At 41.8% G+C, this 17,403-nt stretch overlaps 1 protein-coding gene across 4 annotated transcripts in view; it reads left to right on the top strand.

Annotated features, from left to right (window-relative positions):
* Nucleotides 1-17,403, top strand: part of ADGRG6 (adhesion G protein-coupled receptor G6) — a 114,098-nt gene that overhangs the window by 4,618 nt on the left and 92,077 nt on the right. For all 4 annotated transcript variants that reach the window (XM_081186285.1, XM_081186284.1, XM_081186286.1 and 1 more), the window contains exon 2: nucleotides 5,148-5,245. In XM_081186285.1, coding sequence (XP_081042411.1) covers nucleotides 5,148-5,245 — 98 coding nt within the window. The remainder of the gene's footprint in view (nucleotides 1-5,147; nucleotides 5,246-17,403) is intronic.

Raw genomic sequence — 17,403 nt, forward strand, 5'->3', positions numbered from 1 at the left:
ATAGATGGGTTGGCTTACAGTTAGGATCCGATTGTGGAAGTTTCCATAGCTTAGGTCAAATTGAATGGTGATTCTGGAAGAGGTTGCCTGCCCATTTAGATGTGGTTTGCATCTGAATCTGCATTAAGTTTTATTTGGCACCTTTGGATAAGTTCTGTGACACATTTGGAACTTGAGTGCCTTAGCTGATCTGTGGAGAGTTGGTAGAAGAATGGTCTGCTTTGGGCAGAGTTTAGACTGTATGCTGCATAGTCACTTTTAGTCTCTGACTATGCAAACTAAATCAGGGAATCAAATAGTCATTCTTTTCTAGATGCCACTGTGTTTGCTGACCTTAGGTGAGTGTTTTAAAAACCGATATGTGTGTACATGTGAGGTAACATTAAAAAATAGTGTCCATTGTTGGAAGCCAAAGGAAGAGAATTATGTGCAGCAGTCAGTAGGAAGGAGCAAGGGAGGATGTTAGGAATATCAGTAGGTTCTCACCTTCACAAAGTAAATTTGGCAGGTCTGTTTGAGCGATGTAATGTCTCAGGCCTGCTGTAGTCAGTCTGTTCAAATTATAATGATTTTTTCAATCCATTTTTACAGCACATGTCATATGTTATTCCAACAGATATTTTTGCTCAGAGTGCATACTAGCCATCCTCGCTCTCTCCCACTTATACTAACATAGAAGGTTATTATGTGGGTAGGTGAGAGGAAAGAAAAATAAGTGGGAAAGAAGTATTATTAATATTAGCTTTTGGTATGCCTCAGTGTTTGGAGTACACATGTTGAGATTTAAATATCTATATAAAAACAAAATAAATTAGATGTAACTTGAGACATAGACCCTGGATTGAGTAGAATAATTAATTTAGGACGACCCAGTCTTTCTTACCTTCAGTGGGAGGAATTTGGTGTAGCACAAGCATTTCAGCTTGTCAGACAGAACTATCCCCCATCTCCTCCTGTGCCAATAGGGTGGGGACAGTGTTAGAAACTCAGATATGGCACCTTAAACCTAGGTTATGGTCACTACAACGGAATGTCTATTTTCCAGGGAGTTGGACTAGATCACCCTTGGGGTCCCTTCCAGCACTAGAGTTCTACGATTCTGTGATCTCAGTTACATTGCTTGACTGTAGCTTGCTCTTAAAACCATTCACTTGTCCCAGTATGCAATAAGGAGAAACCCACAGAGTGGAAATGGAATTAACTATGGACTAAGGCAGAGGTTTTTAAACTGTGGCCACCAACCTGGCACCCAGAAATCGCAATTGGACCTGCGCCAATAGCAAAATGTGCCTAGGGAATTTTGAACACAGGGAAAGGGGGAGGTTACATGGGGGAAGATGTGGGGAAGCCCCATTGTGCTACTGGAAGTTCTTATGTGGGATTCCAATAGCAGGATGTATTAACTAACCCAATAGCTGTAAACTAGAGTTTCATTATTTTATTAGATCTTTTTGCACATGCATTGTTCCATGTTTGGTAAGTCGTGTGTTATAGACATATTAGGATATTTAGGAATCTGAATAACTTGTAGTCTCTTTCTCATTCCCCCCCCCCTCCCCAAAGGTGAAAGCATAATATTTTTTAAGGCAAACCTGACTAAATATGGAAGCTTAGATTTCACTTTGTGATATTCATGGTGCGGTCTATATTTACCCAGTTCAGCTTAGTTCATAGTTGTATTTGTTGAAACACTGGAGTAGCTACTTGTGTTCATTTGAACAGATAAGGTAGTTTTGTGTCAAAATTATGTTCAAAGCATTAATGCTCCTTAATTCTACTCCTACATAATTCATGTGGAGTATTTCACTATTATCACAGAGAGGCAACTAAGATAAGAGACTTGAAGGCAAACTTCTAGGTCTAATAAAGAACCCAGCATATTGGTACATTTATTAACTATTCATTACAGATTTCTGGCATTCCATTTTCAGGGTTTTTATTGAGGATTTAGTTGCAGTTGCACTGAGTTGCAGGACAATCATTTTGTTGTGTGCGAATCTAGTTTTAGAGTGTCTGGCTTCATCAAAGATCTTTTTATGTCTCAAAGTCCCAAGTAGTGTATGATCATCTTCAAGTGCTATTAAGTTTATTTTTACTGCATGTCAGAAAACTCAGTTCTTTTAAGTTCATAATTTAGAACAACCTTCAATAAAGAAAAACCATGTTTCATAATCATCTGCTTATTTATTTAAAGAAAATAAGAATCAGTTAGAAAATTTAATAAGAATTAGGTTGCAATCCTGTATACACTTATCTTGGAGTAAGTCCCATTTAATTCAATAAGGCTTACTTCTCAGTAGACATGAATAGGGTTGCACTTTTAGCCTCCTACATGAAATTCAGTTTTGATTTGAAATGCAAGCTGGTTCATTTTTGGAAGATACTTTGTGGTTGTGATATAGAGAGAATTATGGAGTGTTCCTATACTCTATGTTGGGGGGGGGGGAGGAAGACATGTTGCCGCTGCGCTGGTGAAATGACCCCCATATTCAGTCCGGGCTCAGGCCTGGTTTTGGCACTGAATTGACTTTGGTTACTGTGATGGATTATCTTCTTCACAGGAGAGATGCTGCTCTGTTATTCCTGCTGGATTTCTCAGCAGCTTTTGATACCACAGATCATGGTAGTCTCCTGGACCATTTCTGTGTGTTGTGGGTTGGAGGCCCTGTTCTTCAGTGGTTTCACTCCTGCTTGTGTGGTCAGTCACAGAGGATAGCATTGGGGAACTATGTGTCTACATTCTGGCAGCTCAGATGGAGGGTGCCACAAGGCACTATTTTATATCCAGTGCTATTTAACATCTCTATGATGCCATTGTGAGCAGTTTGCAGTTGTTTTCGGGTACAGTGTCACAAATAACCTGGTGATACTTAGCTATATTTCTCTGTTAAGTCTGAGTCAGGAGAGGCTGTACACAAGATGAACCAGTGCCTGGTGGGCTGGATGAAGGCCAATAAACTGAAGATGAATCCTGCTAAGATAGATAAACTGTGGGTGAGTCATTCCCTGGTCTGTGAATTGGGCTTTTTAGCTGTTGTAGATGAGGCTGCACTTCCTCTGAAGGATTTTATTGTTTAGGGATGCTCTTAGAATCACCTTTCTCCATGGATGCCCCAGTAGCCTCACTGGCAAAGAGTGTTTGCTATCAGTGGCAGCTTGTGTGGCAGCTGTGCCTTTTCCTGCACAAGGATAGCTTGGCCACTGTGATTCACACACTGGTAATCTCACATTTAGACTGCTGTGTTGCACTCTTTGTGGAGCTTCCTTTATGGCTGGCCTGGAGGTTGCAGCTGGTGCAGAATGCTATGGCCTCTTTACCATGTCCATCATGCGAAGTCCTGTAGCAGTCAGCCAGTGGAACTCAAATATAAGATTGCACAATTAAGCTGCAGTTTTAACACTAATCTTGTGGTAACCTCATCAGAATAAATGGAATAATTCCTGAGATAAGCATTTCAAGGTGTGTAATATAATTTCCTTTAGAACTGCTGCATTAAAATGACATTCTGTTTGTTTGTTTGTTTGTTTGTTTTCTTCCTTTGCAAATAATTGTTACTGTTTTTCATGTAAATAAAAGAACAACATATAACTACAGAAACTTATCCAGTGGTACATTCTTACTAAGTTTCATATGTAGCACACAGTACACAAGCAATACGTTTATTTATTCATTATCAGTTCAAGTAACCTCTCCACAGAGATTCTTGTGTTGTGGGTGGAATAAAAATATCCAAGTCTCGCCAACTGAAGTGCATTTAATTACCCTTCTGTGACTGATTACAACCCAAGAAACCATGAAGCAAGCTTTGCACAACTAGCTACAGTTTTAGACTTCTCTTTCACGAACAGCAGCTTACCTCACTATGTGGCAAAATCCTTTTGAAACTTGATGCCTTTTCAAAACCATATTGTGAAATGGCTTTGCAGAGTCTGTTGTTTCAAGAAAGTGGCAAAACATTAAAATGTTCTGGTGGGTATACATTGATAGATCTGGATAATACAGTTTTACCTGAACTTCATCCATTGTGCTGACAGATATGGCGCTTATCTCATGGTCATGTGATTTGACAATGTAATGTTTGTTTTATTTGTGAAAAAATGAGAGTGAAATTTATATATTGTGCAAGAAGAAGAAAAAGGGAAGATTAGGGGAAGGAAGCCCTGCTGCGGAGTGTGCAGCAGCGTGTGGGCAGTCCAGAAGTAGCTTTCATGATCATGACCATTGTGCTTTTCAGAAAGAGGTTATGGAAGTGGTTTAGCAAACTGGAGTCAGTTTCTTTTTTTGGTGTGTGTGTTTTTTTAAAATAACAACTAACACATTTTAGAATGGTCTGTCAGCTTCAGAGTCATGCAGTGACTGAACCTAGGAGCAAAGCTAAACATGTTTTATTGGTCAGCATGCTTAAATTGAGCCTGATTGACTTAGATACAACTCAGCTCCACCGAAGTTCTAGTTCAGAGTTCATGCCTCTAACATACCTTTTGTTCAGTGAAGCAAAAATCCTATCAACTCTTTAAAGCAGGGGTGGAGAATCTTTTTCTAGATGGTGAGCCAGATCCTTATTTCGCCTCCTCAGAGGGCGAAATTTGACAGGCGGCCAAGGCCACCCACTTTTCAGACACCTGATGTCAGGTGACACTGTGCTTTAAAGCTCCAAATATGGGGACTTCAGATTGCAGCATAGATCTGTTTTCAAAAGGGATTTTAAACAGCTCACACTACACTTTGACTACATGCCTGATTGCCGCAGGGAAATAGACGTTTGCAACCACCCTGAGCCTGGTGGAACTCTCTGCTCACCAGTTTATGAGTGGAGGGTTCAATCCTGCTGACTACAGTGGTGTACTTCACCAGAACATCCCCCACAGGGAACATGATGGCAAAGCAGACTCCAGTAGGATAGAACCCTGCTCTCCTGCCCACTAGCTGATGTTACACGGTGAGGTTAGCTGATGGACAGGTGGGTATGGTTTGGGGAAATTGCTTGAATCCCCTGGAGGTCCATTGGCCCATATCTGGATGTTCTCCATCCCTGCTTAAAGGAATGTTGCATTTGTTAGTGATTACATTCGTATTAGTAATAGCAGATTGCTTGCACTAAAAAGGAAAAACATATTTTAAAATTTGTTATTTTTTATTTTCATAGGATGTCTTATGAGAGCCAAGTGTGGTGCTACCAGTGGAAATGGAAGCTCCATTTGCTGTTCCTATTGACTCTGTATCTTATATGTGTACAGTATTCAGGTAAGAAAGATGTTTTTCTTCTCCCAATCTGCTAAAATGGGTGAGAATTGTAGAATAACATTATCATGCTTATTATACTTGGGTTGTGCAGAACATTTAGAGTTGATTGTATCAGCATTGATATGGAATGTTACTGAGTTCATAATTTGTGCACCCTGCTTTTTGTTGTGTACATCTTGTCTTATATGCAGCTTAGAAGTCTTGGTGTTTCTATGGAATTCACAACTTTCTTTTCATTACTCAGTTCTTTGTTGTTGTTTAGTCGTTTAGTCGTGTCTGACTCTTCGTGACCCTATAGACCAGAGCACGCCAGGCACTCCTATCTTCCACTGCCTCCCGCAGTTTGGTCAGACTCATGTTTGTGGCTTCGAGAACACTGTCCAACCATCTCGTCCTCTGTCGTCCCCTTCTCCTTGTGCCCTCCATCTTTCCCAACATCAGGGTCTTTTCCAGGGAGTCCTCTCTTCTCATGAGGTGGCCAAAGTATTGGAGCCTCAGCTTCATGATCTGTCCTTCCAGTGACCACTCAGGGCTTATTTCCTTAAGAATGGATGCGTTTGATCTTCTTGCAGTCCATGGGACTCTCAAGAGTCTGCTCCAGCACCATAATTCAAAGGCATCAATTCTTCGGCGATCAGCCTTCTTTATGGTCCAGCTCTCACTTCCATACATCACTACTGGGAAAACCATGGCTTTAACTATACGGACCTTTGTTGGCAAGGTGATGTCTCTACTTTTTAAGATGCTGTCTAGGTTTGCCATCACCTTTCTCCCAAGGAGCAGGCACCTTTTAATTTCGTGACTGCTGTCACCATCTGCCGTGATCATGGAGCCCAAGAAAGTAAAATCTCTCACTGCCTCCATTTCTTCCCCTTCTATTTGCCAGGAGGTGATGGGCCCAGTGGCCATGATCTTCGTTTTTTTGATGTTGCGCTTCAGACCATATTTTGCGCTCTCCTCTTTCACCCTCATTAAAAGGTTCTTTAATTCCTCTTCACTTTCTGCCATCAAGGTTGTATCATCTGCATATCTGAGGTTGTTGATATTTCTTCCGGCGATCTTAATTCCGGCTTGGGATTCATCCAGCCCAGCCTTTCGCATGATGAATTCTGCATATAAGTTAAATAAACAGGGAGACAATATACAGCCTTGCCTTACTCCTTTCCCAATTTTGAACCAATCAGTTGTTCCATATCCAGTTCTAACTGTAGCTTCTTGTCCCACATAGAGATTTCTCAGGAGACAGATGAGGTGATCAGGCACTCCCATTTCTTTAAGAACTTGCCATAGTTTGCTGTGGTCGACACAGTCAAAGGCTTTTGCATAGTCAATGAAGCAGAAGTAGATGTTTTTCTGGAACTCTCTAGCTTTCTCCATAATCCAGCGCATGTTTGCAATTTGGTCTCTGATTTCTCTGCGTGTGAAATGAGTACAATTGTGTGGAAGTTGGAGCATTCTTTGGCACTGCCCTTCTTTGGGATTGGGATGGAGACTGATCTTCTCCAATCCTCTGGCCACTGCTGAGTTTTCCAAATTTGCTGGCGTATTGAGTGTAGCACCTTAACAGCATCATCTTTTAAAATTTTAAATAGTTCAGCTGGAATATCATCACTTCCACTGGCCTTGTTATTAGCAGTTCTTTCTAAGGCCCATTTGACTTCACTCTCCAGGATGTCTGGCTCAAGGTCAGCAACCACACTACCTGGGGTATACGAGGCATCCATTTCTTTCTGGTATAGTTCCTCTGTGTATTCTTGCCACCTCTTCGTGAAGTCTTCTGCTTCTGTTAGGTCCTTTCCACTTTTGTCTTTTATTATGGTAATCTTTGTACAAAATGTTCCTTTCATATCTCCAATTTTCTTGAACAGATCTCTGGTTTTTCCCATTCTATTGTTTTCCTCCATTTCTTTGCAGTGCTCGTTTAAGAAGGCCTTCTTGTCTCTCCTTGCTATTTTTTGGAAATCTGCATTCAATTTCCTGTATCTTTCACTATCTCCCTCGCATTTTGCTTGCCTTCTCTCCCCCGCTATTTGTAAGGCCTCGTTGGACAGCCACTTTGCTTTCTTGCATTTCCTTTTCGTTGGGATGGTTTTAGTTGCTGCCTCCTGTATAATGTTACGAGCCTCCATCCATAGTTCTTCAGGCACTCTGTCCACCAAATCTAAATCCTTAAACCTGTTCCTCACTTCCACTGTGTAATCAAAAGGGATTTGACTTAGATTGTATCTTACCGGCCCAGTGGTTTTTCCTACTTTCTTCAGTTTAAGCTTGAATTTTGCTATAAGAAGCTGATGATCTGAGCCACAGTCAGCTCCAGGTCTTGTTTTTGCTGACTGTATAGAGCTTCTCCATCTTTGGCTGCAGAGAATATAATCAATCTGATTTCGATGCTGCCCATCTGGTGATGTCCATGTGTTGAGTCGTCTCTTGTGTTGTTGGAAAAGAGTGTTTGTGATGACCAGCTTGTTCTCTTGGCAGAACTCTATTAGCCTTTGCCCTGCTTCGTTTTGAACTCCAAGGCCAAACTTGCCAGTTGTTCCTTTTATCTCTTGACTCCCTACTTTAGCATTCCAATGCCCTATAATGAGAAGAACATCCTTCTTTGGTGTCATTTCTATAAGGTGTTGTAAGTCTTCATAGAATTGCTCAATTTCACTTTCTTCAGCACCAGTGGTTGGTGCATAAACTTGGATTGCTGTGATGTTAAAAGGTCTGCCTTGTATTCGTATCAAGATCATTCTATCATTTTTGAGATTGCATCCCAGTACAGCTTTCGCCACTCTTTTGTTGACTATGAGGGCCACTCCATTTCTTTTACGGGATTCTTGCCCACAGTAGTAGATATGATGGTCATCCGAACTGAATTCGCCCATTCCCGTCCATTTTAGTTCACTGATGCCCAGGATGTCAATATTTATTCTTGCCATCTCATTTTTGACCACATCCAACTTACCCAGGTTCATGGTTCTTACATTCCAGGTTCCTATGCAATATTTTTCTTTACAGCATTGGACTTTCCTTTCGCTTCCGCTCGCTTCCAAGCATATCCGCAACTGAGCGTCCTTTCGGCTTTGGCCCAGCCGCTTCATCAGCTCTGAATCTACTTGTACTTGTCCTCCGCTCTTCCTCAGTAGCATGTTGGACGCCTTCCGACCTGAGGGGCTCATCTTCCAGCGTCATAACTTTCATATGCCAGTTGTCTTTGTTCATGGAGTTTTCTTGGCAGGGATACTGGAGTGGCTTGCCGGTTCCTGCTCCAGGTAGATCACTTTTGGTCAAAACTCTCCACTATGACCTGTCCATCTTGGGTGGCCCTGCACGGCATAGCTCATAGCTTCTCTGAGTTATTCAAGCCCCTTCGCGACGGCAAGGCAGTGATCCATGAAGGTGATCTTCTGTAAGCTACTGTATTTCCAAGAGGTGAATTCATGGAAGCAAGAAAAAGGCATTCATTATTCTATATAGTCTCTGCTTATACAAATTGCTGCATGTCTGTGCTGGGGACAGGATGCTGGATCAGTTAGACTGCTGGTTCGGTAGAACAGTTAGGTTCTGCTGATTTACTACTACAGTCATACCTCATGTTACGTCCGCTTCATGTTGCGTTCTTTCAGGTTACGTCCCACAGCGACCCGGAAGTACTGGAAAGGGTTACTTCCGGGTTTCACCGCATGTGCAGATGCGCAAAATGACGTCACACGCATGCGCAGAAGCAGTGAATCGCAACCTGCGTGTGCGCAGATGCGCCGCTGTGGGTTGCGTTCCTTTCATGTTGCGAACGGGCCTCTGGAACGGATCCCATTCGCAACCAGAGGTACCACTGTACTGCATTAGGTCATTATTGAAACACTGTCTGTTTAAATACAAGAAAAATGCAAGAAAGAAGAAAAAACTACTAGGACTGTGAGGGTTTATTTAATTATTTTAAAATTTACTATCTCACTAACAACAAAATATTCGTGCTTGACTTGCAATACATTAAAAGCAATAAAAGACAGATCAGTAATAAGTTATAACTGATACCAATCAAGCTATAAAGGTAAAGGTAAAGGTACCCCTGCCCGTTACGGGCCAGTCTTGACAGACTCTGGGGTTTGTGCGCCCATCTCACTCTATAGGCCGTGGGCCAGCGCTGTCCGGAGACACTTCCGGGTCACGTGGCCAGCGTGACAAAGCTGCATCTGGCGAGCCAGCGCAGCACACGGAACGCCGTTTACCTTTCCGCTGGTAAGCGGTACCTATTTATCTACTTGCACCCAGGGGTGCTTTCGAACTGCTAGGTTGGCAGGCGCTGGGACCGAGCAGCGGGAGCGCACCCCGCCGCGGGGATTCGAACCGCCGACCTTTCGATCGGCAAGCCCTAGGCGCTGAGGCTTTTACCCACAGCGCCACCCGCGTCCCCTAATCAAGCTATAGATAGCATAAAAGTTAGTGTGCCAGGAGAGCTAAAATTAACAGCAAGTCATGCCAAATACCTGCATGAAAATAGAGGTCTTCCCACAGCTGCGTCAGAGGGAGGTGGACCTCCCTGTACAGGGAATCCCAAAGCTTCAATAGAATAATTTAACACAGGATTTCAAGGACTGCATGTTAATACAGTTAATTTACTTTTATCTTTATCAAGCTGTTGTGTGGCACACAAATCTCAACAGGTGTGTGCTTTCTGGCATTCTTAAATCATGTACCTTAAGTAAAAGCCAAAGATTCTATCTGTAAGTGAGTGGCAAATAAGTAAGCGCTCGTTTTCCTCCTTGGGTTACAAAGGCAGAACAAAATCACTGCAATTCCAAATACGGTGCCAAGAAGAACGGAATGTTTATATAGCATTGTTACCAATGCTTTGTGAAAATTATCTCATCATATCATCAGGGTGTGTATGGGTATGGTTCTGATTCAGCAAGACTTGTTCCTCCATATGCCTGGTATTTCTATCTTTAATAATGCTGACTGCCAGTTTTCTTGAAATAGACACCAAGCTAACTGGCCTGTAAATTCCAGAATATCATCAGTATCTCTTTTTAAAAACGTATGTTAACATTGCCTGCTTTACAGTCCTCAGGTACAGAGGCAGATTTTAGAGACAAGTTACATTTTTTTGTTAGAAGATCGGTAATTTCTCATTTGAATACTTTACAAACTCTTGGGTTTGTACCATTGGACCCAGTGATTTGTCAGTTTTTAATGAGTCAAAACGTTCTGGGAGAGTTTTGCATTTAGGGTCAAAATTATTCCAAAACCAGAATTAATAAGTACTGTTCAACATGGACTCTGCAAACACGTATAATGTCTAACTGTGTCTAACGGGAAAACTTATTAAAATTTGGGTTGTAACGTGGTTTTGTAAGTCTGTGGGGTATAATTGGTCCTAAATACTAAGAAAAGTGAGTAACGTTTCTCAACACAAAATAATGTGTTTTCACCCTGTGTGCTCCTTTCTCATGAAATGGAAAGAAATATTAATTTATTTCATAAAATTTATTTACTGCTTGATTGTAAAATAAACCTTCAAAGCAGTTTTAAAAAAACATGGTACATTGTCTTAACATTTTCTCTTAATTTCCATTACAGTGGTACCTTGGTTGTCAAACTTAATCCGTTCTGGGAGTCCGTTTGACTCCTGGAATGGTTTGAAAACCAAGGCACGGCTTCCGATTGGCTGCAGGAGCTTCCTACACTCAATCGGAAGCCGCAGAAGCCATGTCAGACATTTGGCTTCCAAAAAACATTTGCAAGCTAGAACACTCACTTCCGGGTTTGTGGTGTTTGGGAGCCAAAATGTCTGAGTACCAAGGCGTTCGACCCAAGGTACGACTGTATTGTGTTTAAAACCCTGCACACAGGGATGCTTTAGTTGTGATTTGGGCATTTCAGGGTGTTGGTCTAGATGACACTTTGATTTCCTTCCAGCTCTACAATTCTTTGATTCTATATATTTATGACATCAGTGTTGGCTTATTTGAGGAAGGGGGGGTTGTATGTTTATAGGTGAGTTCCAACAGGACAGTTTTTAAATAATAATAATAATGATGATGATGATGATGATGCATAAACACAAAGTGGGAGCAGAGTTTAACTTGAGCCTGAGCCCATCAAGGCTTAGTTGTGGTCTGGAGCCTGCTTTCAATAACATTCCACGGCTTTGGAACAGGCAAAGCAGTTATAAAGAAAACGTCTAGGATTGGGTGAATTGAGTTGCCCTCATTTTCATGTTCTGATCATAACAAAGAGATAAAATTTCTAGATATCAAAAGTAACTGCACTCCAGTTTGTCATGGAACTGATGAGGGGTTGGCATTCCTCGACTTAAAATTAAGTGGCACATGGGACATGGTGAAAGATGTATGTGTTGTTGAAGGTTTGGGAGCAGTGATCATAACGCTATAAAATTAAACATATGTGTAAGCAAGCAGTTGTCAAGAAAGTCCAGTGCAGTCACATTTGACCTTAAAAAAGGAAGCATCTCAAATAGGAGAGGATGGGTAAAAATGAAGTTGAAAGGGAAAGCCAAGGCAGTGGCGTAGCGTGGGGGGTGCAGGGGGGGCCGGCCGCACCGGGCGCAACATCTGGGGGTTAGGGTTAGGGGGCGCAAATCCATGGGTTAGGGGCGCAAATCCACGGGTTAGGGGGCACAAATTACTTGCCTTGCCCGGGTGCTGACAACCCACGCTACGCCACTGAGCCAAGGAAGTCAAATCTCTTACTGAATAGTTGAGGGTTATTCAAATTCACAATAATTGGGACTCAGCTAGAATGTACAGTGGTGCCCCGCAAGACGAATGCCTCGCAAGATGGAAAACTCGCTAGACGAAAGAGTTTTCCGTTTTGGAGGTGCTTCACAAAACGAATTTCCTATCGGCTTGCTTTGCAAGACGACAATGTCTTGCGAGTTCCTGCTGGTTTTTTTCCCTCCCCCCCCTTTTTCTAAGCCGCTAAGCCGCTTATCAGCTGATCCGATCAGCAGATAAGCTGCTAAAAGCCGCTAATCCGTCAATGGGCTTGCTTCGCAAGACGAAAAAACCGCTAGACGAAGAGAATCACAGAACGGATTCTTTTCGTCTTGCGAGGCACCACTGTATAGTACAGATCAGCAAATGTGCTTGCAAGGCCACATGCTTTCACTGTTTCACTTCTGCTCATAGAACCAAATGAAGGCATGTATGCTGAAATGTAGGCGAATGGGGGGCTAATAGGATATTCCATTCATATGTCAGCAAACCTCTTGGAGTGTAATAGCCAGATTATACCTAGACTACACTTCCTTTAGATCCTTCCATTTTGGCTAGTCCACCATCTTGGTCACTGTAACATACAAATAGATTTTAAAACAATAATTCATTAAAAGTGCAGATTTTTTAGGTATATGTTTACTTGCTACTGTTCCCCCCCGCCATGCTTTCTGAAAGACAAAGGTAGGGTTTTTCAGAGAATCAGTGCTGTGATCAGTGCAAATGGAACCCACATTTCAGTTGCTTTCTTTCTTCTCCCTATATTTGTCATATAAAGTGCTCTGTCAAATAATTTTTACAGACTGGAAACTACAGGTCTGTAGAAAGATAGGAATTCAGTTAATTTAGTAATGAACAATGGAATATGGTCATAGTGTTCCTGGGATGTTTTTCCCCTTTGTTTATTAACTCAGCTTGAGATGAGTGTTCAGGCTAGCTGCTGCAGTACTCCTTGAACAGAGTTGGTTTTGTTCAAATGCTAGCCCTGACCGTTCAGTGTTCCTATTCCCCTAATTAATGGTGCAGTGACAGGCTCATGCTATCAGACTGAAGTCATCTTTTATCATAAAGTGATTATTAGGTGCAGAAAAAGAGCTCATGGCTTAAGTTATCACAAAGGAATGTGTGGCAAATGGCAAGATCCTTAGTGCTTCCTTTGTATAAGGTTATAGAAGATGGAAGGGGAGCCTGTTCCAGAAGTGGGAAAGTTAGTTACTGAATTTATTTATTTCTTTTAATGTTCAGATATAAAATTTCATCTGTAAAATGCAAGTTGATTTGCTTGTAAAGATATCCTGGTTATCATCCTAAAGACTGTGGATTCCAAATCAAGGTTCACTCTCTCCAGTGTATACCCCTTCCCCTATGCATGATGTTGCCACATCACCGCCTCTTATTCAAAAGGCAAAGAACAGGAACTGCTTTGTATTAGAATTAATTTAGGTAACCATTTCCCCCACTGTATAGCAATTTTTATGGAAATATCTCAGTCTTGAAAGTGGGTTTAACATAAGCTTGGCTGCCTCAGCACATACATCCTTCAAGACTCCAAACGAGATTTCCAGGAACATAGTGGGAAGAGCACTGTGATATACATACCTGAAACTGCTATTCACAAACATGGTATGTTTCTCCACCAAGAAGATGCTGGGGTGGGTGGGTGGGTGGGTGGGTGGAAACCTTATTACAAAGTACCTGAATAAGGTCAGTAGTCATGAAATAAGAGGTGTCTTCTTATGGATTGAGAACTGGTTAAGACATTGGAAGCAGAAATTAGGAATAAATGGATAGTTCTCCCTATGGAGGGATGTAAAAAGTGGAGTCCTCCAATGACCAGTATTGAGATGTGTGCTTTTTAACTTGTACATAAACTACCTAGATTTAGGGGTGAGCAGCAAGGTACCAAGTTTGCTGATGAAACCAAATTGCTTAGGGTCATTAAAACAAAGGGATTTGTGAGGAGATGCCTCCAAATAGGATGATTTGGCAGTAAAATGGCAAATGATATTCAATGTAAGCTGTAAAGTGACACAAATGGGCACCCCCCCCCCGCAACCTAATTTCAGGTGTAAACTAATAGAGTCTTGGCTGACAGTGACAGACCAGGAGGAAGACCATAGGGTCATAGTGGATAGTTCAATGAACTAGGGGGGGGGGCAGCTGTGAAAAAGATGAGTTCCATGTTGGGAATCATCAGGAAAATAAAACTGTCAATATCTTAATGCCTGTATACCACAGTTGGAAGACAGTGTATTGTTTGTGTCACCTTTACTCAAAAATGAAAGTGCTGAGGTGGAAATGGTTCTGTCAACCAAAGCATAGTTTGAGTTAGTACAGCTGTGCTTTGATAGACATTCCCAATTTACAGTTCAGAAAAGGGCAACCAAAATGGCCAAGCTCCCCTATGAGGAAAGGTTACAACATTTGGGACTTTGTAGATTAAATAAAAGATTGAGTAAGAGGGGGAAAGAAGGAGGGATGTCCAATAATTCAGAGTGTAGAGAAAGTAGATGGAGAAAAGTTTTCTCTTAACACCAGAACTTGTGGACATCCAATGGAGCTGAATGTTGGAGGGTTCAGCACAGACAAAATAAAGTAATTCTTCACAGAGCATGTAACTATAGAATTCAGTTCCACAAGAGAAAGTGATGGCCACCAACTTGGGTGGCTTTCAAAAGATGGTTGGACAAATTCATGGGTGGGTGGGGAATCAATGACTAGTTGCCATCATGGCTGTGTTCTACTGTTGGAGGCAGTATGCCTCTGAATGCCAGTTCCTTGGAATCATAAGCAGAAAGCGCACTGCTACACTCAGATCCTTCCTGCAGGCTTCCTATAGGTATCCGGTTGGCCATTGCGAGAAAAGGATGCTGGATTAGATGGGTCTTTTGTTTGATCCAGCAATGCACTTCTGGTGTACATGGAGGGAAGATTTCTAGGAAGCCTCATGGAGCTAAATAGTTTGATGCAGATTTTAGAATTGATGTTCCAGAAATGGCTCCAGAACTTGCAGACTGTTGCTTCATTACCACAAATGCTGCAATGCAGTTAAAGCCACAAATAACTTGGGCAACAGGAAGTCAGTTTTATGCAGTAATACTTGAATAGACGAATATGTAATAATGTCTGTTTCTGAATTCGCCTGTATTAGTGTTGATGTTTGTATCCGTGAGACTTGTTCTTGCTGAACTGAGCTCACTTAGTGACCAGGACTGGTCTCTCTTAAGCTCACAGGGTTGTTGTGAAAATAAAAATCGGTGGTTCAATTTTATAACATAATGGATGTGATTTTTTTAAAAAAATACCTGGGTATTAGGTAATTGGACATAGGATTTTAGCCTATGTATATGCTCACTTTGTATAAAAGAATATAGTTAAGAGACTGATCTGCGGTGTATATAAAAGCAGCAACAACTGGAAGTACAGATTCATATCAGGCAGCTGGGGTTGGGGCTCTGGGATAATTTGTTCACAGAATCCTTGGAATAACGCTGCTGCCCGTAGGTTGGGAACCACTGCATTGGGGCATAAGCAACACAGTTTTGTTTTTCCATGAAGATAAACAACAGTGCAATCCTAAACATGCATTTTCAGAAGCAAGTCTTGTTAAATTCATTGGGGGTTTACACCTAGATAAATGGGATTAGGATTGGAGCCTAAGCAAGAAAAATAAGGTATGATGTAATCCTTATAGTGTCTATATTATTACAAAATATATACATTGCTGCTGTGCTTTTTTATGCTGCCTGACACAAACACTATAAACATTGGGGATGAAAGAAAATGTAGTATGCCCTGAATTTGTAATCTTGATTATAATTATTTTTCCCAGTTCCCAATATTTTTGAACAGGACATGGTTAGGGCATAGTATAAACAAATAAATAATGTTGGGCCAAAGCCAGGTTATATTGCAAAATAAAGTTAGTTAATACAATTGAAAGTTTGTTTCTTTTCATTCTGGCACCTCCAGTGCAGCTGTTTTGCAGAAACTGATTGCTTAACTGCAGCCAGCCAGTGAACTTAGAAAAGTGGTGAAATCCTTCATACCTTCCCTCTAAAACTCTGCTCTTCCTCTCTTAATCTTCAGTCCGTACCCCATTTACTTGGGAGTAAGCTCCATTGAATTCAGTAGGACTTCTGAGTAGGCTTGCTCTGTGAGGCTCTTTCACTGCCTTTCTTCAGTATTGCCTGCTTGGCATCTTCTCCTGCTTTCACTCAGCCAGTTTGACCCCTCCTTCATTTTTGCTTTACTGGTCAGTCCAGCACAAGCAGGCTTCTGTATTGGGTCCTATGGTGCACATGCCGGACAGCCATTCTATTGCATCTGTTAGTTTGAAAGCATTTATATACAGTGGTACCTCGGGTTAAGTACTTAATTCGTTCCGGAGGTCCGTTCTTAACCTGAAACTGTTCTTAACCTGAAGCACCACTTTAGCTAATGGGGCCTCCTGCTGACACCGTGCCGCTGCTGCTGCACGATTTCTGTTCTTATCCTGAAGCAAAGTTCTTAACCCGAGGTAATATTTCTGGGTTAGCGGAGTCTGTAACCTGAAGTGTCTGTAACCTGAGTTACCACTGTACTGCTTAATATCTTTCAACTCTCTAAGCAGTGTACAGTCTAAAAAAACACCATTTATCATTAAAACAAAATAAAGCCTTAAACCAGTAAAACAGTGCCCCCCTCCCCGAAAAATAGGTGCTGGTACACACCATGAAGTTGTTACAGTAAGTGCCACACTTTTTTACAACATCAAAAAAGAGGTGTCGGTACTGTGTACCCTTGAGTACCCCCTGAAAAAAGCACTGGGGTCACCCCCTATGATATTCTGTAAGGTGTGGTGCCACAAGAATTTTCCCACAGGCTGTTTTTCAGGTAACCTGTTCCTGAGTTGCTTAGGGCTTTATATGTTAACAACAAGGTCTTGAACATGACCCAGTAGCTGACTGGTAGCCAGTGCAGTTCCCTCAGCCCAGGTGTAATATGCATGTCTAGGTGTGTCCATATTTATTTCATGGCTCACTCCCAGGCAGCAGTAGTCACCCAGCTGACTGTAGCTGTCCACACCAGGGCCTGGGGCCAGACAGTGAGCTTGAACTAAGGCCAGTGAGAGACCCCTTGTAAGTTCCTGAGCTCTTTTAAATGGTTGGTCACTGCTGCGGTGATAATGATAGGGTCTACTGCTGATTACCTGTTTTTGTTCTTGATAGTTTTATTGGTTTTACTAGTTGTTTGTTCATTTTGTTGTACAGTGCTTTATTTTTGGTTGTTTAAATATTGTTGTTACCCATGCTGGGATTGATATAAAGGGCAAGATATAAATAAATGCTGATCCAGCCAGAGGACATTTGTAGTTTATGTTGAAGTAACACGACACTACTGGGTAAGAAACGTTGGGGGACTCCCTTCCAAACCTTTAAAGGGCTTGGTTTT

Source organism: Podarcis bocagei, assembly GCF_964188305.1.
Source record: "Podarcis bocagei genome assembly, chromosome: 3".
NCBI lineage: Eukaryota > Metazoa > Chordata > Lepidosauria > Squamata > Lacertidae > Podarcis > Podarcis bocagei.